Source organism: Gouania willdenowi, chromosome 6, assembly GCF_900634775.1.
Source record: "Gouania willdenowi chromosome 6, fGouWil2.1, whole genome shotgun sequence".
In the NCBI taxonomy this organism is placed as follows: Eukaryota; Metazoa; Chordata; class Actinopteri; order Blenniiformes; family Gobiesocidae; genus Gouania; species Gouania willdenowi.
Window position 1 is genome coordinate 19,208,232 of NC_041049.1, and position 21,474 is coordinate 19,229,705.

A 21,474-nucleotide genomic window follows, 5' to 3' on the forward strand; every position below is an offset into this window, starting at 1 on the left:
CATTGGATATCTAATAATGTATAAGAGGGATGAGGGTTGGCGGGGTGGTAAAATATGTTACAAACCCAAACACACAGAGGAAGTTGCCTTTAGGAGGGTGGGGTGAGTGCATGTAGTGTCATGCTGTCCCATTTATCCAGAACGAGAAAAAAAAAAAAATAGATCCAGGGCGGAAAAAGACTGTGTAGTATCAATCATTCATAATCATTGAAGTAGGAATGGGCTTTGCTGCTACGGCTAGGTGATATAACCCAACTTAGCCCTTAGCCTGTTGGTGCAAGCTTTAAGCTGAAATTCTTCTGCAGTGTAGTTCTACCTGAGGTTAAATGCTCATTTTCAGAAGGAATGCACATATGGTGATTCCTGTTTATTATCACATGACTAGCTTAGCTAAAAAGCTAGTGGCAATGCCCACCACACACCCAACGTCATTTAGACGTTAGCCTCGATTTAGCCCAAAAATACTGGTAGTCGTTGAGATTGGGGGAGGTTTTTGGTAGGCGTGTCCCGATCCGATATCGATCTTGGTCCGATATTAGCCTGAAAACAAATATCGGATATCGGATTCAAATTTCCCGATTTATTTTATTTTATTATTTATTTATTTAATTCAATTGTAGAATACTGTAGATATTATGTTGAAGGTAAAAAATGATGGAACCATTTGGTTAATAATAAATGGGTCAGTTTTTCTCATACCTACTGTTGCTGACTATTGTTCTGTTTGAGTAACATCACTTTATCAAACCTTTTCTAACATTCCACACTACAAAATAAGTCATTATTATTTTTTTATTAAAGAAAAGAGAGAGAGTATGTAAGATTCATACCGATATCGGATCAATATCGGCATCGGCTGATACGCAAGTCTGCAATATCGGTATCATATTGGAAATGAAAAAGTTGTATCGGGACATCCCTAGTTTTTGGGTCCAAATTTAGTACCAATATAAGTGTAGAAATGAGGTTATTATTGGGGCCGTCCAACGTAGTCCAATTATAGCCCTTATTTAGTCGTCGAAATTGGGGGGTTTTCTTAACTGTCAAACTGGTCCAAATTTAGCCCCAATATATTTGTTGAAATTTAGTTGTCATTGGATCGTGCAACTTGGTCCAGATTTCACACATTTGGTCCAAGTGTCATTAGAAATAAAACTTGCATTTGGGGGTAAGTAGCTCAACAATTTTAACCCTTTTATTTGGGCTAATTTGGAGCAAATTAGCCAAAAATGAAGAAGAAAATGTATTGTAACAACTTCTAACATAAAAGTAAAATCTGATCCAGGTACAAGTTGACTAAAAAGGTTCCCACAGTTAGGTATTACATTTTAGAGAAGGTAAAATGTAAAACTTTTAAAATCAATCAAATAATTAACAATATTCTGACTAAATTCTTCTTGAGTACCTAACACTATGACCAGAAAAAGACGGCTTTTCACCTTGCACTTTTCAACCATATTTAGAGTAAAATGAGACATCTTGATAAAGCCGCTTTTTTTCTACGATCAGAAAACGACGGCTTTTCACTTTTCTACCAAATTTTGATGTTGATGTTTAGATGTATGGCAAAGATGGCTTTTCAACCATATTTTACTGGATGGGTGATATAAAGAACAAGTTTCTGACTAGTTTCATGGGTCTAGAAATGTAAACGATCAAGTTAAAAGTGAACAAACGTCTTCTTGTTTTTTTTTTTACATACTCAACGTAGTTTAGGTAGATAAAAGCTGTTACCCATGTAGCAGCAACAAAGAGTAAAAAAAATAGTTTCTAATTCTGTGAAAGCACATCTTGTGACCATCATAACAGATGGCTAATATTTTTATTACATCTCAAATCATTGCAACTTATCATTAAAATAATGACTTTAATTCAATCACTAAATGATTTTCAATAAAGCTGCCAGCATTAGCTAACAAGCTAACTGCTACTTCAAACTCCAATAACAGGGAATGGAATTGGGTCAATAATTATGGTAAAAAAAGACAAAAAATACAAACATGCTCTTTTTTTTTTTTTTTTTTTTTTTTAAAGAAAATTAAAATGCTTCTTTCAATTTGCTGACAATTTCACCAAACCTTGTTGAAATCAATCTCTTCTGACATCATTTCGTGCTTAAAGTCCCAATAGTGTGCAAATTACAAATATGTACGTATGCCCAAAAAGGTGTTTGTAAGGTCTTCTGTGTATATAAAAACATTCTTAAAGCTTTTATATTAGGAACTTTTAATGACTGTAGATTCTTGCCTTTGTCGCACTTTCAATTTAAAAGATGCTGATCATGTCTTGGGTAAGGATATTGAGAATGGTTTTAGGTGACAAGCTAAGATAAGGGCTTGAACAATGAATAGCCCTCAGTCAATGAATCGAGCAAACAACTCCCACACAGATGTGACAGTGTTGTGACTGGCACAGTGTTGTAACTGAGTGTATCTTTGTGGAATTATCAAGTCGTTCCTGAGTTCCAACCGAAGGCTCACGTAACATTCTCAGGCCTTCAGATTAAAGGCACATGTCCAATCCTTGTGTTCTAACGATGAAACTTCATCTGAAGGGGAACCAAAACAAATGCTTGGTGTCAGAGGATATATTAGCAATAAAGAGTCAATATTAGGGATGTAACGATTCACTCAACTCCCGATACGATTCGATTCACGATACTGGGTTCACGATACGATTCTCTCGCGATTTATTTTACAAAATGGGACTGTATATAAATGACTGAAAAATATTCCTTTATTTTTTTGGGGAAAATACTATACTATTTTTCATTGTCAAAAGAATCCCTTGATAAACTATTCAAAACAATGCAATTTAACTAAAAATAAATCTTGAATGAAATAAATAAAGGAATAATACAAATGAAGAAGAAGCTTATTATTTAAATTCTGGTTCTATAGTAAACAATACAAAACTGCATAATAGTTATTTTTCTTTTTAAAAGTGCAACTGAAAATGTATTTTGTGCCTTAACAATTGGACTAAAAAAAAAAAAAAAAAAAAAAAAAAACAGTCATTTTACTGTATTTAGGTCAGATATTTGTTTGAACCAGCAGAGGGCGCTGGTAACCCAGTGGTCGGTTGGCATGCAGATATTTTGCAGTGAAGAAGAGATGCTATGCTAGCAGACAGAGCTAATAAAAAAACGTGACTTTTACAGATATTCACGTAATATTACAGATATTCTTTCGGTGCTAAAGGGGTAAGTAATCATTTATGAATATGTTTAAGAGTAGAAGGCAGCCAGAAAGAAAGTATTAGCAGATTTTGCTCGCCGCCAACACTTCTGGGTTAAAAAAAGTACTGCGATTCAATTTTCACAGCATCGATGTGAATCGTTATACCTATGAATCGATTTTTAACTGCCTTACGATTATTCGTTACATCCCTAGTCAATATTTAATGTAACTGTCATTTAACATCTACTCTATCGATGAGTGCGATTTAATAAGATGAAGGTTATTCATTTTAGCGTGACTTGTCAGTTATGCTCTGTTCTTTTACAACAAGAGCTGACATTAAGATGGTAAACATGGTATTGGGTTAAAAAAAAAATGCACAGGGTATCTGTCTGAGAACAGGCGTATAAACATACACCCCAAGTAAAGAGTCCTATCCTCAATTTAATGGCACATCTGAACTCCTTGGGATCAGCTTTAGTATAGCTTACGTTCAGACATAACTTAGAAATGTTCGTTTCCAACTAATAGTTCTGTCACACTTGTAAGCACACACTCACTCCCTCTGTTCATTGTTATCTTCATAGTGTCTGAGAATTGGGATGTTTTTCCACATGATATTCTCTCTACATACTGTATGTCACTACACTGGCAGTGCAGATTTCACTTTCTACACAGCAGTAAAACTAGGGCTCGGCAAAAAATTGATTTAATTGATTTATCAAATTTGTAGAAAAAAAATAATTTTATTTTGCAAATTTAAGTTTAAAAAAATATTTTATTTTTTTCCCCAATTTTTTTTCATTTTTAAGTTTCCCCACCACAGTTTTTTTGGACTTTTTCACATTCCGTCCTTGTGGGTTACCGTTGCGCAATGTGAGCCAGCCCCTTCTTTGTGTAGGCTATATGTGTGCCACAGGCATGTTTAATTTTTTATTCGCACTATGCGAATAATTGTAATTTTATATGTTATAAAATATGTAATCTGATTTCTTAATCAGAAGCTACTGTGAAGTTGCTGTTGCGCTTTAGCTTAAACCTGGGTTAAAGCTTGAAATTGTAAAATGACATTTACTGTTATTTTGTGATTATTTTATGCATTTTAACTCTTGAGGACAATCACAGCTACAAAGTTGCACTTTTGACAATATATCTGATGTTTGCAGTCATTTTTAAGTGCATTGAAAAAAAGATTTTTTGAGGCAAAATTGCACAGCCCCTAAGTAAGACCACATTATTCCAACAGCACACTCTCCTCCTTCTTCTTCCAGTCCTCCCTAACTCTTTTACCCTTGTGTTTCCTCCCTCACCCACGGGCAACACTGCTCTTGCAATACATGTATTTCTGATTTTTTTAAAAGAATAAAGATTGCACTCCATGTAGTGTAAAACTAGGGCTGTACGATTCTGACCAAAATGATCACAACTATTTTGATCAATATTGTAATCATTATTTATATATATTAGGGAATAATCTGTTACTACTTTTAGACAATGTGTGTACAGTTTACAGTTAAAGCTTTAAAATTGAATTATATACCTATATATATATATGTATTTTTTTTTTAAATAATTAAAAAATAATAATAATTTTAAATGTACCAAAGGCGAACTGAATGAATACGCTGTTAGAGAGTTCAGACTAGAGCCTGTATTTTAAATGTAAATATTGCAGACAATCAGGTTAATTTGATTGTGGCAAACAAAATTGTGATCACGATTAAAATTCGATTAATCGTGCACCCCTATGTAAAACTATATCGACATATGCAAACATGGGGGGAAAAAAAACGTGAAATACAGCTTGACTTTTTGAGAAAAACAAAACAAAACACTGTTCCTAATTGAAAGAAAACAATTTTTTTTTTAAAATGACTCAATAACATGTCTGATTGTGACACAAGGAGTGTCTTGTGCTTGTTCATGTGATGACGGCCAACCAATCCCCTCCAGCCTTCCCCTCCAAAGGGCCTGGGGTCAAAAGGTCAAGACATCAGTGGTAATAGTTACCAAACACTTGACATCTGGGTGAACCTCCAAAATATAGAGTGCTTCGTTGAGTCTGAGTGTGCACATCTGTTAAATGGAGCTCAAACTGTGCCTATATATTTAAATGTGCTTGAAGAGGACTGACCCTTTGGGACTATCGCGCGGTCACCGTTGTCACGGAGACAGCCAAAGCTTGTCAGCTGTTATTGACAAGCACATTTTGTGGGGCAGTGAATGAGGGCTGTGCTATTGTGGAGGGTGGCTGGGTGCTCAGATGCTCTGCAGGTCATCTACAACTGCCATAAAATGCTTTTGTCTGCATGAAAGAAGAGGTAACGGGGCTGAAACAAAAAGAAGCTGTGAGGAGGGGAAAAAAACCAAGTGGTAGGTATCTGGTGACAGCCTCTAATTGTCTAACGAAGCACGATGCGTGTCATTGGCTACGAATGGCGGTAAAGATCTGATATTATCACATTAGTTCTAAGACTGTTAGCAACACTTCTAGAAAAAAGTAGTTCCTCGCCTTTAAAAGTGTTTCTAAACATCCGTCAGCCATCAAAGCAGCACATGCACAGCCACTATTTAAGTATGCATTTCATGTTTGCAGACCTATGCTTTGACACGTGATATGATGACGCGGAGAAGGAAAAAAAAAAGCTCCCGTCTTTAACGCTTAAACGCATGACCTTGCAACTCCACTGCAAGAACCTTCACTAAACACTCCAAATACCTTTTTTTCTTCAAAGCAGGGCAAGTGCGAAAAATGTATGCAAAGTATGGAAAGAGAAGTTTTGTACAATCCTGTGAACCAGCTTCTTTAGATGCTCTCTGCCCTCCTGCAGAACACCTACATAAAAGCTCTGCCTCTGGACTTCAAAGCTCACAGCCCGTATTAACTTTGAGGGGAGAGCATTAGTGTTCATATACTGCATTATGCCCGTGTGTGTGCACCCACTTTCAACAGAAACCCACCTAACAACAGCAAAGCAACTGAATTATAAGGGTGCCGGGGTTATAGTGCCTTTTTATTATCCAAACCAACCACTTTCAATGCATTTATCATCAGTGGCACAAAAGCAGCACAACCGGATCCAACACAGAGCCTGCAGCTAATCCTCCCCTGAATAGTCAACACATGCAGTTGAAACCTGCCTCAGACCTTGAGCTAACAGAAAGCGAGGACAAATTGATGAAACTTCTCAATGACTGACACCAATTACAATAGCGAGCACATGACCACAAGTAGCATTTTCACACAGCGATATGACTGATACATATTGACTTACCAGTGACGGAGATGATCATGGGTGCTTCCAAAGGCCTGTCGTTGTCCAGATCCCTGCTCAGCTTCAGCTCCCCTGTGTCTTCATTCAGTATCAGCAAACTCAGCTCGTTTCCAGATTCAAACTTGTACTTCAATTTATCCGAAACATCCGGGTCATGAGCTGGAACCCTCCCGATTACTCCTGATGGAAAACTGTTGGATTTGTTGGTCACATAGTTGTTGAAAATGATCTCAAAGTTCTGTAGCACTGGTGCGTTGTCGTTCATGTCTACTAGGCGGATGTGCACGGTAGCTCGGCTAACGAGGGGTGCAGATGTGGCCTGGACCACGATGATATATTCCGTTTTAATTTCATAATCCAAATCAGTGAGTGCAGTGAGGTCCCCGTTAAAAATGTCCAGCTCAAAAACCTCTGGATTATTCCCTTCTATGATCTGATACATAATTTGAGCATTTGGACCCTCATCGGGGTCGGTGGCAGTGATCTGTGCTACCACTGAACCAACCTCGCTGTTCTCCTCCACATCAATGAAGAGCTCATCCTTCTCAAACACAGGAGCGTTGTCATTCACATCCTGGACAATGATTGTAATAGAAACGGCTGCTTTCAGAGGTGGAACACCCCGATCTACTGCAAAGGCCTTCAGATTATACACGGGAACATTCTCTCTGTCCAGTTTGCGAAGGGTCCTGATGATACCAGAGTAAGGTTCTATCATAAAGTCCCCATCTCCATCATCACCACCTTGAAATGTGTAGCCGACCCTTCCATTGGAGCCAGAATCCCTGTCTGAAGCAGAGATCTGGAGGACGCTGGTGAAGAGTTGTGCATCTTCCGATATAGAGCCCTGGTACATGTCTGTCCTGAACTGAGGAGCATTATCATTAGCATCCAAAATGATGATCTCCACATAAGTGGTATCAGATTTCTGCGGAATGCCGTTATCTCTTGCAATGATGGCTAAGGTGTAAGAAGCCTGGTCTTCATAGTCAATCTGCATTTGGGTTGTGATGGCACCTGTATCTGGGTCTATTTTAAACTGAGGAACATTATCCTCCATTACATAGGTAATCCTTGCATTTTCCCCTGTGTCCTCATCGGTAGCGCTGATCACCACCACAGTGTAGCCCACTGGTTGCTCTTCACTGAGTGTCTCTTGGTAGTTTGAATTTCGGAAGACAGGTCGGTGCGTGTTGGCGTCTGTAACATTGATGAACACCTGAGCGGTGTCGTAACGCGTTCCATCACTGGCAGTGACAGTCAGGACGTATTGCCGTTCTTGCTTGTAGTCCAAAGGAAGCGCTAAGGAGATGAGGCCACCCCCGCTTTGACTCGTAATAGCAAAGCGGTTCCTAGTGTTGCCACTGGAAATCTGGTATGCGACAACGCTGTTAACATCTCTGTCCACGGCCGTCACTGTCAGCACGCTACTTCCTACAACAGCATCTTCGTTGATTTTCAGTGAATAGGTCTTTTCTGTAAAAGTGGGCACATTGTCGTTCACGTCGAGCACTGTGATGCTAACGCTAGCAGAAGATGACATTACAGGTATTCCATGATCCCTCGCCTCCACGCCAAAGGTGTAGTAGTCTGTGGTCTCCCTGTCCAGTTCTTCGCTCACGGTGATCCAGCCTGTGCTGTTGTTAATCGTGAAAGGAAATCCAGGAGTGGTGTCGGTGAGACGGTATTCCAAGAGTGCGTTGACCCCTGAATCAGCATCAATAGCTTGGATGTGGATCACAGAGTAACCAATTGCCACATTTTCCAACACTGTAGCCTGGAAAGGAGTGCTGACGAATATCGGAGCGTTGTCATTGACATCCACCACTTGCACAACCACCATCCCAGTTCCATTGATCAGTGGAGGCCTGCCGCCATCCTGGGCTTTAATCCTTAAATTATACTCCCGGATCATTTCATAGTCTAGGGGGTTAATGACTTCAATCACACCATTGGGGGAGTGGATGTGGAACTGTCCTTTAATGTTACCACTGATGATGCCATAGTAAACTTTGGCATTGTTTCCCTCATCTTTATCCGTTGCTTCCACCTGGATGACTTTGGTGTTGACCCCCACGTTCTCTGGGACCTTAACCACATACCTCTTCTTACTGAATTGAGGATAGTTGTCATTTTCATCCTCCACAGAGAGATTTACTGTAGCAGTGGCACTACGAGGACCTGGATCTTTCCCCTGATCGTTAGCCTCAACGATCAACTGGTACTGGGCTCGTGTCTCCCTGTCTGGTCGCTCTCTGATCCTCACCAGTCCATTACGGGGGTCAATTTCAAACACACTGTTCACTCCTTCGCCATTCACAATTTTATAAATCATGTTGGCGTTGGAGGGAGCATCTCCATCAGTAGCCCTGATTGTCATCACCTCGAACCCCACCTCTACGTTCTCCCTGATGCTCACACGATACTCATTTTGCTCAAACACTGGGCTGTGGTCGTTGGTGTCGCTGACCATGACAAGAAGAGAGGAAGTTAATGTTCTTTTGGGGGTGCCGTTGTCAGTCACAGTCACTTTGAAAAAATGAGAGGTTTGAACTTCTCTGTCAAGCGGCTGGGATGTTGTAATGCTTCCTGACTGCGAGTCGATTTTAAACAGGTCATCAGAGCGCTTGTCGAACAGGGCCTCGATGCTGTACTCCAGCCTTCCTGCCTCTCCATCATCCGGGTCTGTTGCTTTCAGGGTGATAACCCGGGTCCCTGCAGGCTCATTCTCAGGCACTGACACCTGATAGCTGGGAAGCAGCTTTGGAGCTGTGTTGACCTGCCGCTTCCATCTCATTACTACTTTACCAGGGTTTATTTGGGTAGGATTTGATGGAGATCCATTCATGAAAATCAAACTGAGATGGACAGAGAGTTTGCTGCTTGAGTTGTGCAGAACACAGTGCAAATTCACCTGAGCTTCAAGACACAAGTCATTGACCAGGAGCAAATCTCCTTGCCTGATCACTGCCAATAAACCCCGTCCAACGCAGGAGCTTTCCACATAGGTGCTGCTGTGCGTAAAGTCTGGCAGAAGTTTGGTCACATTCAGAAGAGCTGTGCCTGCAGGAAAACAGGAGCTCTCCGCTTTTAGGACGTGTTTAATGTGCACGTCTGGCTTACCTGCTGCTGTCTTCTTTCTCTTATATTTAATAAAACAGTCCTGCCCGTGGACAAACACGTTAAAATGCGTGACGACAACGTCTTCAGACGTGGAGGAACCTGCTCTGAAATAAGCAGGCGCAGGGTTCCGTGGCGCACAGTGAACTCCGTGGGAAACGCGGATCAGCCCGTCACGTCTCTCCACTTGGAAAAAGTTCTGAATAAATGTCGGAGTTAAAGTCCTGTCCATTCTGTAAGTCCAGCCGGGGCCGAGCGACAGGTTTGCCAATAGGGTCCCCGGCAGTGAAGTCTCTGTGAGGTGCATCTCCAAACATCCAGCGAGCTGCACGGCCAGCAGCGCACACATCCAACACAGCGGTAACTCCATGCTTGGAAAGCTGCAGGATCCCATTCAAAGTTGGGGCAAAGTGTTAACTCTGCCTTTCCCAAGAGCGCGTTTTACTCTTTAGCCTCATGGTGAAGTTTTAACACCGGAGAAGACGCGCCGTATCCATGGTGTGTGTGTGTGTGGTGCGTAACCACGGCGCGCAGCGGCTGCGTAAGTCCACAGGCTGTTTAAAATGAGTACAAAATGGCTCCGTGGATCTCCTCCTCCTCCTCCTCCTCTTCCTCACAGCCTGATTAACATAAACCTGCTGCGTTCCCTCTTTGGGACGCTTTCACAGAGGGGGAGCCTTTTTTTTCTCATGGAGATTTGGGAAGTGCCACTGACCGGGTGACCAATGCGCGCAAAGTGTATTGTTAAGACAATAGAGCCGGAGCTGGGCAACATTCTCAGTGTGTGTGTGTGTGTGTGTGTGTGTCACATCTTGCCTTTGTGCGCTCAAGTAGCTGTGAACACTGATGGCACCATTAAAACTGGATTTAAAAGTAAAACAACTCAAAACAAATCAACGATCCTGAAAATACTTCACACTTCCTCCACAAACACTTGTTGACATGTTTTATTTAAAAAGAAGAAGAAAATAAAATAAAATAAAAAAATAAAAAATACCAAGGAAAGATTACGTGTCAAACTCAAGGTCCGGGGGCCAAATCCAGCCCATTAGATCATCCAATTCGGCCCAAGTGGGAAAAGTAAAGATGATATGGAAAAACATGAATCATATGCATAAATGACCAAATATAGAAGTTGTAGCTTTCTTTCAATTCAATTCAACTTTATTTGTATAGCACAAATGACAATAAAAGTCATCTTGAAGTGCTATCAAAATATAAAATTCTTAAGAAAGAAAAAAAAAAAAACAACAAATCCACATGAACATGCATCAGCTACAGTCGGGGAAAAAACTCCCTGATAATGGAAAACAATCTGAGCCAGGCTCAGAGGTGGCAGCCTTTGTCCCTCTAAATACACTAATTTAATAAAATGACACAATATTTGCAGAGGCTTTTGTGCCCATATCACACAGCTACAGTCTTATTTTATTGCAAATTGTGGAAATAACTTAAGCATTTTCCCACAAAACTATTCTAAATTACAAAAAAAAAATTAATCAACAAAATCAAGGATTTTTGAATTTGTTGATATTTGCCTGGATATTGTCGGCACCTTTTAAACTGTGTGTATCAGTTATACATGGAAGTGAAAACTAGGGCACACCAGTGTTAAAATGTAACTTTATTTCTAATGAATCTGTGGCCCACTGTATTTGGCCCCTGATCAAAAATGACTTTGACACTCCTGTATTAAAATATCACATGAAATGCAGTTTGTTTTAATTCAAGTAGATCAGGTGTATTATTAATGTAGTCCATCAGCGTGCTTGTGTTTTACTGTGAAATATTAAAAGGTTTCATCCAATATTCTAAATAAGAGGTTCTAACTTGTGGGCGGGACCTAAAAGAGGGTCACAAGCTTTTGCCTCAGCTAAAAAAAAGTGAAATATTTTGCTTTTCTCCTGAAGATTTGTTTTAGTTTTGCTTTTTAAACAATAGAGCTATTATCAAAAAATAGGTACGTGCATATTCAAAACCTTTATTTACATTTTATTTATAATAATGTATTCATAATGCACACACGTTTTCTAAGTTTCTCTCATTTTTTGAATTGCTGATTTAGTTTCATCTTTTTCATTTTCTATATGAAAGCCAAAGTGTATACTTCCTATTATCAGTTTTGGGTTGTTATATGAATGATCCCATAATATTAATATTCTCTTTTACTGAGAGTAAGAAGGAAAATTTTCCTTGAGCATTTTCTGTACATTTACGTTTTGGTATGAACTTCTTGTATAAACAGTATTTTCCACATCTTTCACAATATAACTGTAATAATTTAAACGTTTTCCATGATTTGGTCACAGCTTCCTGCCTCCTGTAACCATTTTGTTTAATAAAAGTATTAAAATATAGTGAACATTAACCAAGCGTCTTTACACCGTTAGCGACATTTTAAAAGTAGCATAAATTTAAAAAAAATGAAAGAAATGTGCAATATACGAATACTAATTTACTCTTTTTATATTCTTAATAAATAGCATTTCGACCTAAAAGTATACAGAAATAAGCCCCTAAAATGTTTAAATTGTACTAAATCATTTTAAAGTTGTAAAACTGTGCAACAGTGACGCCATGTGGACAATTACCGCATTAACTGATTACCGACAGCTGATCAGGATTAATGTAGAAAAATATTTTATCAATCACAAAACTTTACTGTAAAACTTGACTTTTTGTTTAAAAACTCAAAATGATGTTTTATTCATTTTCATTTATAATATGTAAACAAAATCAGTTAATGACTATTGGGTTTTTCCCACCTTTTTTGTTTTTAAAAGCAGATAAAAGTGCAATGACTTCAAACAAATAATCTTTAGTCTTCTGGTAAATTACAATTTCAAGTAAAAACAATGACACACATTTCATTTCAATTTTTAATGTGTAAAATTTATTTAAAGGCATGTTTTAGTGACACCATTCGTCATTCAGGGACATCACACACACACACACATATATATATATGCACGCAAGAATACATAAAAAGCAAGACCAAAAACAAAAACCGAAAGGAATACAAGTATAATTTAATTACCTAAACAACACACCCCTATATTGATTTTTTCTTTTTTCCTAGTACCCTAATCCTCTTACGTAAGTTCCAGAGCAATCTTGTCTTTAAATCTTAACGAATAAAAATGAAGAGAAATGTGAACATTTTGCACATCTAAAGAGAAAAACCTCCCCCCTGAAAAACTACCACTAAATGACTTCTTTTGTTTATTCGCTGTATACTTAATTCTGTGATAACCTCCAGACTGTACCGTCTGAGTTATTCCAGTGACAGTGACCTCTGGTTTGGATGAACTGAATTTTCATCACAATTTGGCCTTTTCCCATAATTTGACTCAGGGGTGTCAAACTCATTTTAATTCAGGAGCCAAATACGGAGCAGTTTGATCTCAAGTGGGCCAAATATTTGATGCAAATAAACTAGTAATTTCAACATTATTGGGTCATAGTTTGCACTTCTGTGAGAACATAAAATACAAAATACGTATAAGGGATAGATATCAGTCCCAACAGGATCTTCACTTTAAATTTCCTAGATTTTTTTGACCATTTTCTATTCAATTAAGGAAAATATATCATAGTTTGAGGAAAAATTAAGGATTTTTTTAAGAATTTTGAGTTTTTTCAACTGTAAAACATTTAAAATAAGTAAGTAATCTTTATTTATAGAGCGCTTTTCACAAGTAATAAACCACAAAGTGCTTTACACAAATTTCAGTATCATCCCGTTAAAAGAGAACATGGAGGAACAGTAACAAATAACATGGGCATTGGAGCCCCTGCAAATATTGTTGAGTTTCATTTCCACAATGATTCAGGCTTTCTCTGCCATTTTATCTTTCTGCTGCAGGCCGAATTGGATGCTCCAAAGGGCCGTATTTGGCCCCTGGGCCTTGAGTTTGACACAGGTGATTTAACTGATATAATTTAAAAACAAACCATAGATATGACAGGGCATGACTTTATTTTTAACATTTGTTGCCCACCGTTTTCTCTGTTTCAGATCCTCAGCAGGTAATGGTAACTGTGCCCAAACTGCACAGCCTCGTTGACCCTCCAGCGTGTTATTGTGAGACCAACACAGCCTCCATCACTGTCCACTGTCCATCTTTTAAAGAGGCTCTGTGCTCTCAGCCCGGTGCTTCAGGCTCGGACTGCTGGAGCCGCTGACGGCCCTGCTGAAGCGTGTGTTCAGTCGGGCCCAGCTGGATTATCTTTCCACTGCCTAGACACTCGCCACTTTTGTAGAGCACGGCAAACTGAGCCAGGGATGAACAACAAACACTCAGGTTCACACACACACATTTTCCTTGTAGTTGTAGCGTGTGCATCTATTTATGAATTCAACATATGGGAAAAACTCAAAGAAAGCCAAAAATAAATAAAAAAAATCCAACATTTGATTAAATGCTTTACATTTATTCAATTAAAAATGTAATATAATAATAATAATAATATCGTTATATGTATTTTTAAGACCCAAGTACGTGCAAATAAGTCAAAATTTTCTCACTATTATTGATCATCTGTGATATTATTACTGCTAATAATGTTAATGGGGTGCTGTGGGCTGTTACCTGTCCAGGTGTCAGCGCTCTCACTGTCTGTGAGAGGGAAATCCACAACGAGCCGTCCATGTTCAGAGTGACCGTGCACGGAACTGCAAATCCAGTAGTAGACATTTAGATTCTCTATAGCAGATATAGGCAACTGGTGGCCCTCAGTCTATTTTTGTGAGGACCCCAGAGTAAATACACGAGATGATTAAAACAACGTACAAAATGACCAGGAAAACCTTGAAACAACAGAAATACTCAATATTGTAAGGAAAAATACACAAAATGAAAGAAAAATACACAAAATGAAAATATACAACATTGATCCAAAAACACAAAAAAAAACCTAAAACAACAGAAATGCACAAAATTGTAAAGGAAAATACACAAGATGGCAGAAAAAGTATATAAAATGACAGATGACAAAAAAATTCATAAACAAAACAAATAAATACACAAAATAGCTCCAAAAAACACACAAAATGTCATAAATAATCATCATTAAAAAAACAGAAAAATAAACCAAATTACAACAAAATAACTTAACAAAAACTTACAAAATGACAAGAAAATAAGCCAAATGACAACAAAAACACACAAGCCCTTTGTTCTTTCCTATATTAATGCTCAGATTGGTCAATAATTATTTTAATGTGGCCCTCAGCTCAGACGATCACATTTGGGTGGCCCCCCACTGTGTTAAAGTTGCCCCATCACTGCTGCCATTCAGAGGCTTTGGACACATGACACTCACTCAGAGGCATCTGGTGAATGAAGCGGAAGTGACACTCCAACATCTGCGTCCGAGCCAGCTCAGGGGGCGGGTCCACCGCCATCCAATGGAAGCGCTCGGTGCGTATGGTGTCGCGGAACAGAGCCGGATGATTGGTGGTTGGTGCCTGAGGTGGGAGAGGTTGGCGTTAATAATTACTCAGAAACACTCATCCGTCTGCTCAGTAATGCTGATATAATGTGTGATTCTGCTGCCACCTAAAGACAATAACTGGTATTAAAACTTAATGTGAAGCCTCAGAGAAACCCACACAGGAACTGCATTCTGGAGGATTTCTCACCACAAACACGTCTCCGGTAAGAACATCTTTGTCCACGACGAACCAGGCGTCCTTCTGCCCCCCGATCCTCGCCCTCTGGCCCAGTGTTAGCGTGAACCAACCTGGATGGAAAGAAACAGGAAAAACATTTTGTTTCAGCAGATTTGGACACAGTTTAATAAAGTAATAAAACCCAAACTTACCTTTGTGTGTTCCCATTACAGTCCCATCCTCAATGGAGACCAAGTTCCCAGGCTTGGCTTCTAGATACTGAAAAGAAGAGACACAATAGTGATGTATTGTGTGATTGGATGAAGCAGTGAACATAGACGTTCTGTCACCTCTAAAATGAAGTTCTCAAAGTTCCTCTCTCCAATAAAGCAGATGCCCATGCTCTGAAAGAACACATCAAAGCTGTGTTAAAGCTGAAGCAGACATCAGAATATGGAAGCATATTGCATTTACTTAAAAAAAAACTAAATCAAATAAAATTTGTTTTTTCTGAATAATTTGTTTTTGGGCTATTTTTTCTGTTTTTCTGACCCTTTTTTATTCTTCTGGTTTTCACAGAATTTCTTTTTAGTTTTTCAGAGTCATTTTTGAGTTAATTTTTCCTGTTTATTGAGTATTTTTTCTGTTCTCCACGCAAATTTTTTTTGTTAATTATCAAGATAAGTGTAAATCCGGCGAGAACATCCATCTTATGGCGACTCCTTGCTGCACGCTTCAACTCTCTACCCATTCCTCAGCCACACACCGTGCAGACTGAGTGTTTTCAGCAGTCTCCTGATCGTATTTAGCCAGCCTGAATGCACTTCAAATGCATCATTTTATTTATATCCATGGAACTTTCCATATCTGTCCAACTGATCCTGCAGAAACGTTGCTATGTCCCGCAACAACAGCAAAGTCCTCAGGTGCCAGCGTAAAGTTGATAGGCTAATAATAAATAATAACAATACATTTTATTTGTAATGCACTTTACATTTGATACCAAATCTCAAAGTGCTACAAGATTAAAACAATACAACACATCATATAATAAAAGACAGGACTAAAACAAGCATTTGCTGTTAAAAAAGACAGGACTAAAAAGAGGCATTAACTGTTAAAATAAGCTTGTGTAAAAAGGTGAGTTTTAAGTCTTTTCTTAAAAGCATCCACCGTTTGCAGGGCCCTGAGGAGGTCTGGGAGGGCGTTCAATTGTAATGCCATCGTTATTATGGCTTAAAGATAGATCTGTCTCCCAGTGTCTTAAACCAAGTTGAAAAGTACATTTTTATCAAATTAAACAAGCCGTCCATGTTTGCTCTCAATAAAGAAATAAATGCATCTGTTGTTTCAAATGCTTTCTAAGCTCAGAAAAAACAAAAAGACATAGTCATCAACATCCCCAACCAGATTGGTTCTCATTATAACTCACAACCTTTTCCTAAATGTCCTAAATCTAAGAACTGAGATGTATGTATAAGAAAATATGATCACATCAGAATATAAACGGTTTCTAAGAAAAGCTGTCCCCTTTGAAGATACCTCAAACAGAGTTAAAAAAAAACAGAACAAGGGCAATAACTCCTGAAAAAATAATTGCGCGCTTCTCATTTTTGAACTCCATCAAGGTGTTGATACCCTGAAGCCACACACCAAATTTGGTTATCGTATCTTAATCAGTTCCTGAGAAAAGCTGTTACCTTTAACTCGGACGGACGGAGCTCAAACCTATATCCACCTTCCACTTTGTGGAGGGGATAATAATAGTCAGAAAAACAGGGGAAATATGTGCATGAAAAACTGAGAAGAAGAAAAAAAAGAATTCTTTTTTCAAGTGAATGTAATATGTATCAGAGAGCCACAGCAGTGCTCCCTTTCTATTTCCACACCTCTTTCTTCTTGAGCACATGGTGAAAGCCGGCCTCAGCAGCCATCTTTCTCACAAACTCTTTGGTGAGTCCAGCCAATGGGAACAGAGTTTGCCTCAGGGCGTCCTGTGAGACCTGGCTGAGGAAGAAGGTCTGGTCCTTGGCCAGGTCGGCTCCTTGAAACAACCTGACGGCTGGAGGAGGAGGAGGAGGAGGAGCACAGAGAGAGAGAGAGAGAGGGTTAAGAAGAGATTAACAGTGTGAGAATGAACCACAGTCACCAAACACCAACGTTTTCTGATCTCGAATCGATCCCTAAACAGAGTTACGGGCGGGGCTGCGCGTCGCTGTCGGAAAACCTCCTCGTCCTCCAGTGAGGTCCTCGCGTAGTGGCCGGTTGCCATGGCGTCACAGCCTAATACAATAAGAGTGCAACATACACGTTCAGTTTAACATAAATTTGAAGTTTAATAACAGGGAATCCTTTGTTTGGTACTCGTACCCAGAGTGTTGATGGCATATTTGTGGAAGAGGTTGAATTTGATGTATTTGTTGCACAGGATGTCTGGGTTTGGGGTCCGGCCCTTCTCATACTCGTTCAACAGGTTACTGTACATGAAAGAAGCTTCATTGAATCATTGTGAAAAAAATGGACCAATATTACAGCCTTGAGTGTTGGCTGATACTGATATCAGCACAAATCATACATACTGTTACTACTTATTTTTTAATGTGAAATAATAGAAAACGCTTGATAAAGTGATGTTACTTAAACAGAGAACAATAGTCAGCAACAGTAGGTGTGAAAATAACTGACCCATTTATTATTAACCAATCGGTTACATTTACATACATTTTAACCTTAAACTTAACAATTTTCTACAATTGAATAAAATAAATTACAAAGCCCTGAAAAATAACATCCATAAATCAATATAAAACAAAATAACTGTATTTTTTAAAGTGCAAACAAACAACTCATTTAGCTTAAACATAAGAAAAACTATTCTACAAGAGAATAAAATTAACAAAAAATAAAATTCACCCAAATAAATCCAATAAAAACAATAAGTTCACTTCTACGCGAGCGGATCAGGGCCAATTCTGACGCAGAAAATAATTTTGGGCAAAATCAAGAATAAAGTTGAAATGTTGAGAATAAAGTTGAAATTTAATGTCGAGATTAAAGCTGAAATTTCCAAAATCTTTTCGACTTTAATCTTAATATTATATTATGTTTTTGTTTTGTTTGCTTTTGTTTCTTTTTAATGTTAATTTGAATGCATTTTATCTTATTTGTATGTTTTTTCTAATTTATGTCCCACAATCGTATAGACCCTTTGATTGTTTGTGAACATTGTGACATATTTTGTTGGGCGGGGCTTAGCCTGGAGGCAAAACCACAATTGTCTTTGTTTTTTTCTGCGCACGAGTGTCCGCTGGAATCCTTATAAAACTTTAATTTACGTCCACTAACGTTAATCCTCCTAATCTGACACCCAAACACACAACCAAGCCTCCACAGTCTTAGGCTAGCGGCGTTTCCTGTTTTCGCCTCCAGCCACGTCACCATTAAGGGGTCTATACAGTATTTTCACAATTATCCTACGTTGGTATTTATTTTGTTCATACTGTGTGCTTTTCTATTGTTGGTGCGACGTGTGAATTTCCTCTCTGGGGGATCAATAAAGGTCCATTCTATTCTAATTAGTGATGTCCCGATACAACTTTTCACTTCCGATATGATACCGATATTACCGCCTTGGTTATTTGCCGATATCAATACAATATCAGCATAAATCATACATACTTTTTTTTTTTGTAGTGTGGAATGTTAGAAAAGGCTTGATCAAGTGATGTCACTCAGACAGAGAACAATAATCAACAACAGTAGGTATGAGAAAAACTGACCCATTTATTATTAAAGAATTGGTTACATTCTTCAACATAGTATCAACAATATTCTACAATTGAATGAATATAATATAATTAGGGATGACAATTTTGGTTGTTTAGTCAACTAATTGGTCGATGCCATCGTGGTCGACCAAGATTTTCAGTGGTCGACCAGCAATGGTTTCAGTTTCCTTACTGTTTATAAAAAAATGCAATGCACTTACTGCATATAGGTGATAAGGATTAAATATCATTTATTTAATTTATTTATTTAATAAACATGATTCTATGTCCAGAAACAGCTGTGAGTGAGTGAGTGTTGGCTGCACTGACAGCCCTTCAGCTGTCAGTGCAGGTCAGAGCAGAGAGGGAATGAATTAAGACAGGCTTGAGCATCCACTATTGAATCAATCACTTTTCTGCACAAGAACATGGATTATCCTAATATTTTATACATGGATTATGTAAATAGATCCACTGCTGATGTGTTTGATGTGCGTTTGTTTCCCCATGCGCTGATCTGATGTTGACATTAATAGTTGTTTCTTAATAAAAGCAGGCTTACCACTAAAACAAATGTAAATACAGTATGTCATTTGTATGAGGAAAAAATAGATTTGAATTGTCAGTTTCAGGTTGGACTCTGATATAAATACTTAATGTCTGTCAGAACTGTAGGTTTCACTTTTGCTTTGTTGGATTCTGGTCAAAGCTCGAATAAGGTTCATATCATAAATGGTCTGTGTTATAAAGCAATACAGCACCACAAAACAACAAAACTAAATATTTGTCTTTCTTGTTCTTTCTCCTCGTCCTGTTCTGCACCTGATCATTCATTCTCTGTTTTGTTTTGTTTTTTGGTCGACTAAACGCTACGTGTGCCATAGTCTGGGTCGACCAACCATTTCCTCGGCTGACTACAGCCCTAAATATAAGATAATATATATCGAAGATGTTAGATACAGTCCGATAAAATCCAATATTCGTTTTCTGGCTGATATCGGACCAATATCCGTTATCAATATCGGATCGGGACACCCCTAATTCTAAACTTTATTCTTGACATTTCAACTTTAATCGTCAACTTTAATCTTCTGTCAGAGTCTGGAATAAACTACTTTTACATTACAACCCACATGTATATTTGACAGGAGAAGAATAATGATCTTTTGTTAATTGATCTAAGAAAGAAAAAAGTTGAGAATTTACCAGAAAACGTCATTCCAGTACTCTTTGACATAGGACACGTGATGGAAGGGAATATCTAGGGTTTGACACACTCTGTAGGCGTCCTCACAGTCCTTCTCAGTGGAACACACCCCGTTCTCATCCAGGGAGTCCCAGTTCTTCATGAATACGCCGATCACAGAGTAACCTTCACACACACACACACACACCTTAATTTTACATAGTTAAAATTTGAAAAAAAAAATCTCCATAATCTAATTAAATCTATCTTTGAATATTTTTTTTTTTAATTCCTTGAAATATGCTTTTTCTTTAATTGTAACTGAAAAAATTAAGGAACACAAGCCAAAGGCAGAAAATAATAAGTCAAGGGTTATTATAGTCGATGCCATCTTTGATTTTTCAAGACGTTCCTATGAGGAATATTAATTAAAACATCAACTTTATCTGATATTTCACCAGATTCTATTAAAAATATTCAGATGTGGTATTTGTGTTTGTTGTTGGCTCCAAAAGCTAAAGTGTTAATTTTTAACCTGTGTTTTTGCTTACATTAAACATATTAATATTCATAGTGAAAGCTTTAAACTTCTTCTTTTTTGTACACGTGAGCACACAAAAAGTTTTAGATTTCATTACAGGATTGAATTTTTAGTCAGAATTCTGGTTTTCCATCTCTTGAGTTTTGTCAGATTAAGTTTAGTTTAAAAATAAAGGATAAAAGTACTGATTTTTTTTTACCTCATATTATATTTATAAACCTATTCTAATTTTGGCAACAATTTTCATTTCGGAATGTAAATATTTGAAGACATTTAAAATAAAGACCTGAAAATAAAATTTTCCAAATTAATTTAATTTTGTCTTATAAGTGACCTCTGAAATATTTTGGTTTTATTTTTATTTTCTGATTGTCAATGTTACATATGCATTGTGATTTGTATATATTTTGTTAAGGTGGTTGACATGAACAAATAATGCAATAAAGCCTCAGAAACGTGTTTCCTCACCTCTTCTCTTCAGCAGCAGAGCAGCCACAGAACTGTCAACACCTCCAGACATGGCGCACACCACTTTTCTCACCAAACCCATGTTTAAACACTAAACTTCTTCTTTATTTTCGTTACACATTAATTAGCGCATGAATCTGGGACACTTTCACCCAGAAGGTCCTCATGCGAGCCACCATGTTGTTGGTCTGTCGCTTAAAGTGACCGACTTCAAACCTAAACCAAAACGGAACTACTTCACTATTAAAGCGGGGACCACAATTTCTGTAACACTGTCAACGATTAATTTATTTATTTGACAAAAGTCGACCAAATTAACACAAT

The 21,474-nt window shown here is 38.1% G+C and overlaps 2 protein-coding genes across 5 annotated transcripts in view; both read right to left on the reverse strand.

The window, feature by feature from the left end:
* The window catches only part of celsr1a (cadherin EGF LAG seven-pass G-type receptor 1a), a 147,368-nt gene extending 137,247 nt beyond the window's left edge, over nucleotides 1-10,121 (reverse strand). For all 4 annotated transcript variants that reach the window (XM_028448877.1, XM_028448876.1, XM_028448874.1 and 1 more), the window contains exon 1: nucleotides 6,455-10,121. In XM_028448877.1, coding sequence (XP_028304678.1) covers nucleotides 6,455-9,968 — 3,514 coding nt within the window. In that variant the 5' untranslated portion in view covers nucleotides 9,969-10,121. The remainder of the gene's footprint in view (nucleotides 1-6,454) is intronic.
* Nucleotides 10,122-13,227: 3,106 nt separating this feature from the next.
* Nucleotides 13,228-21,345, reverse strand: trmu (tRNA 5-methylaminomethyl-2-thiouridylate methyltransferase). Its single transcript, XM_028451299.1, has 11 exons — nucleotides 21,151-21,345; nucleotides 20,162-20,327; nucleotides 17,559-17,665; nucleotides 17,349-17,471; nucleotides 17,078-17,250; nucleotides 15,539-15,592; nucleotides 15,401-15,467; nucleotides 15,219-15,319; nucleotides 14,900-15,044; nucleotides 14,167-14,249; nucleotides 13,228-13,848 (listed from the first exon to the last, which is right to left on the reverse strand). Exons 1-11 carry the CDS (start codon nucleotides 21,230-21,232, stop codon nucleotides 13,720-13,722), a joined length of 1,230 nt encoding a protein of 409 aa, XP_028307100.1. The 5' UTR covers nucleotides 21,233-21,345; the 3' UTR covers nucleotides 13,228-13,719.
* Between the last annotated feature and the right edge of the window lie 129 nt (nucleotides 21,346-21,474).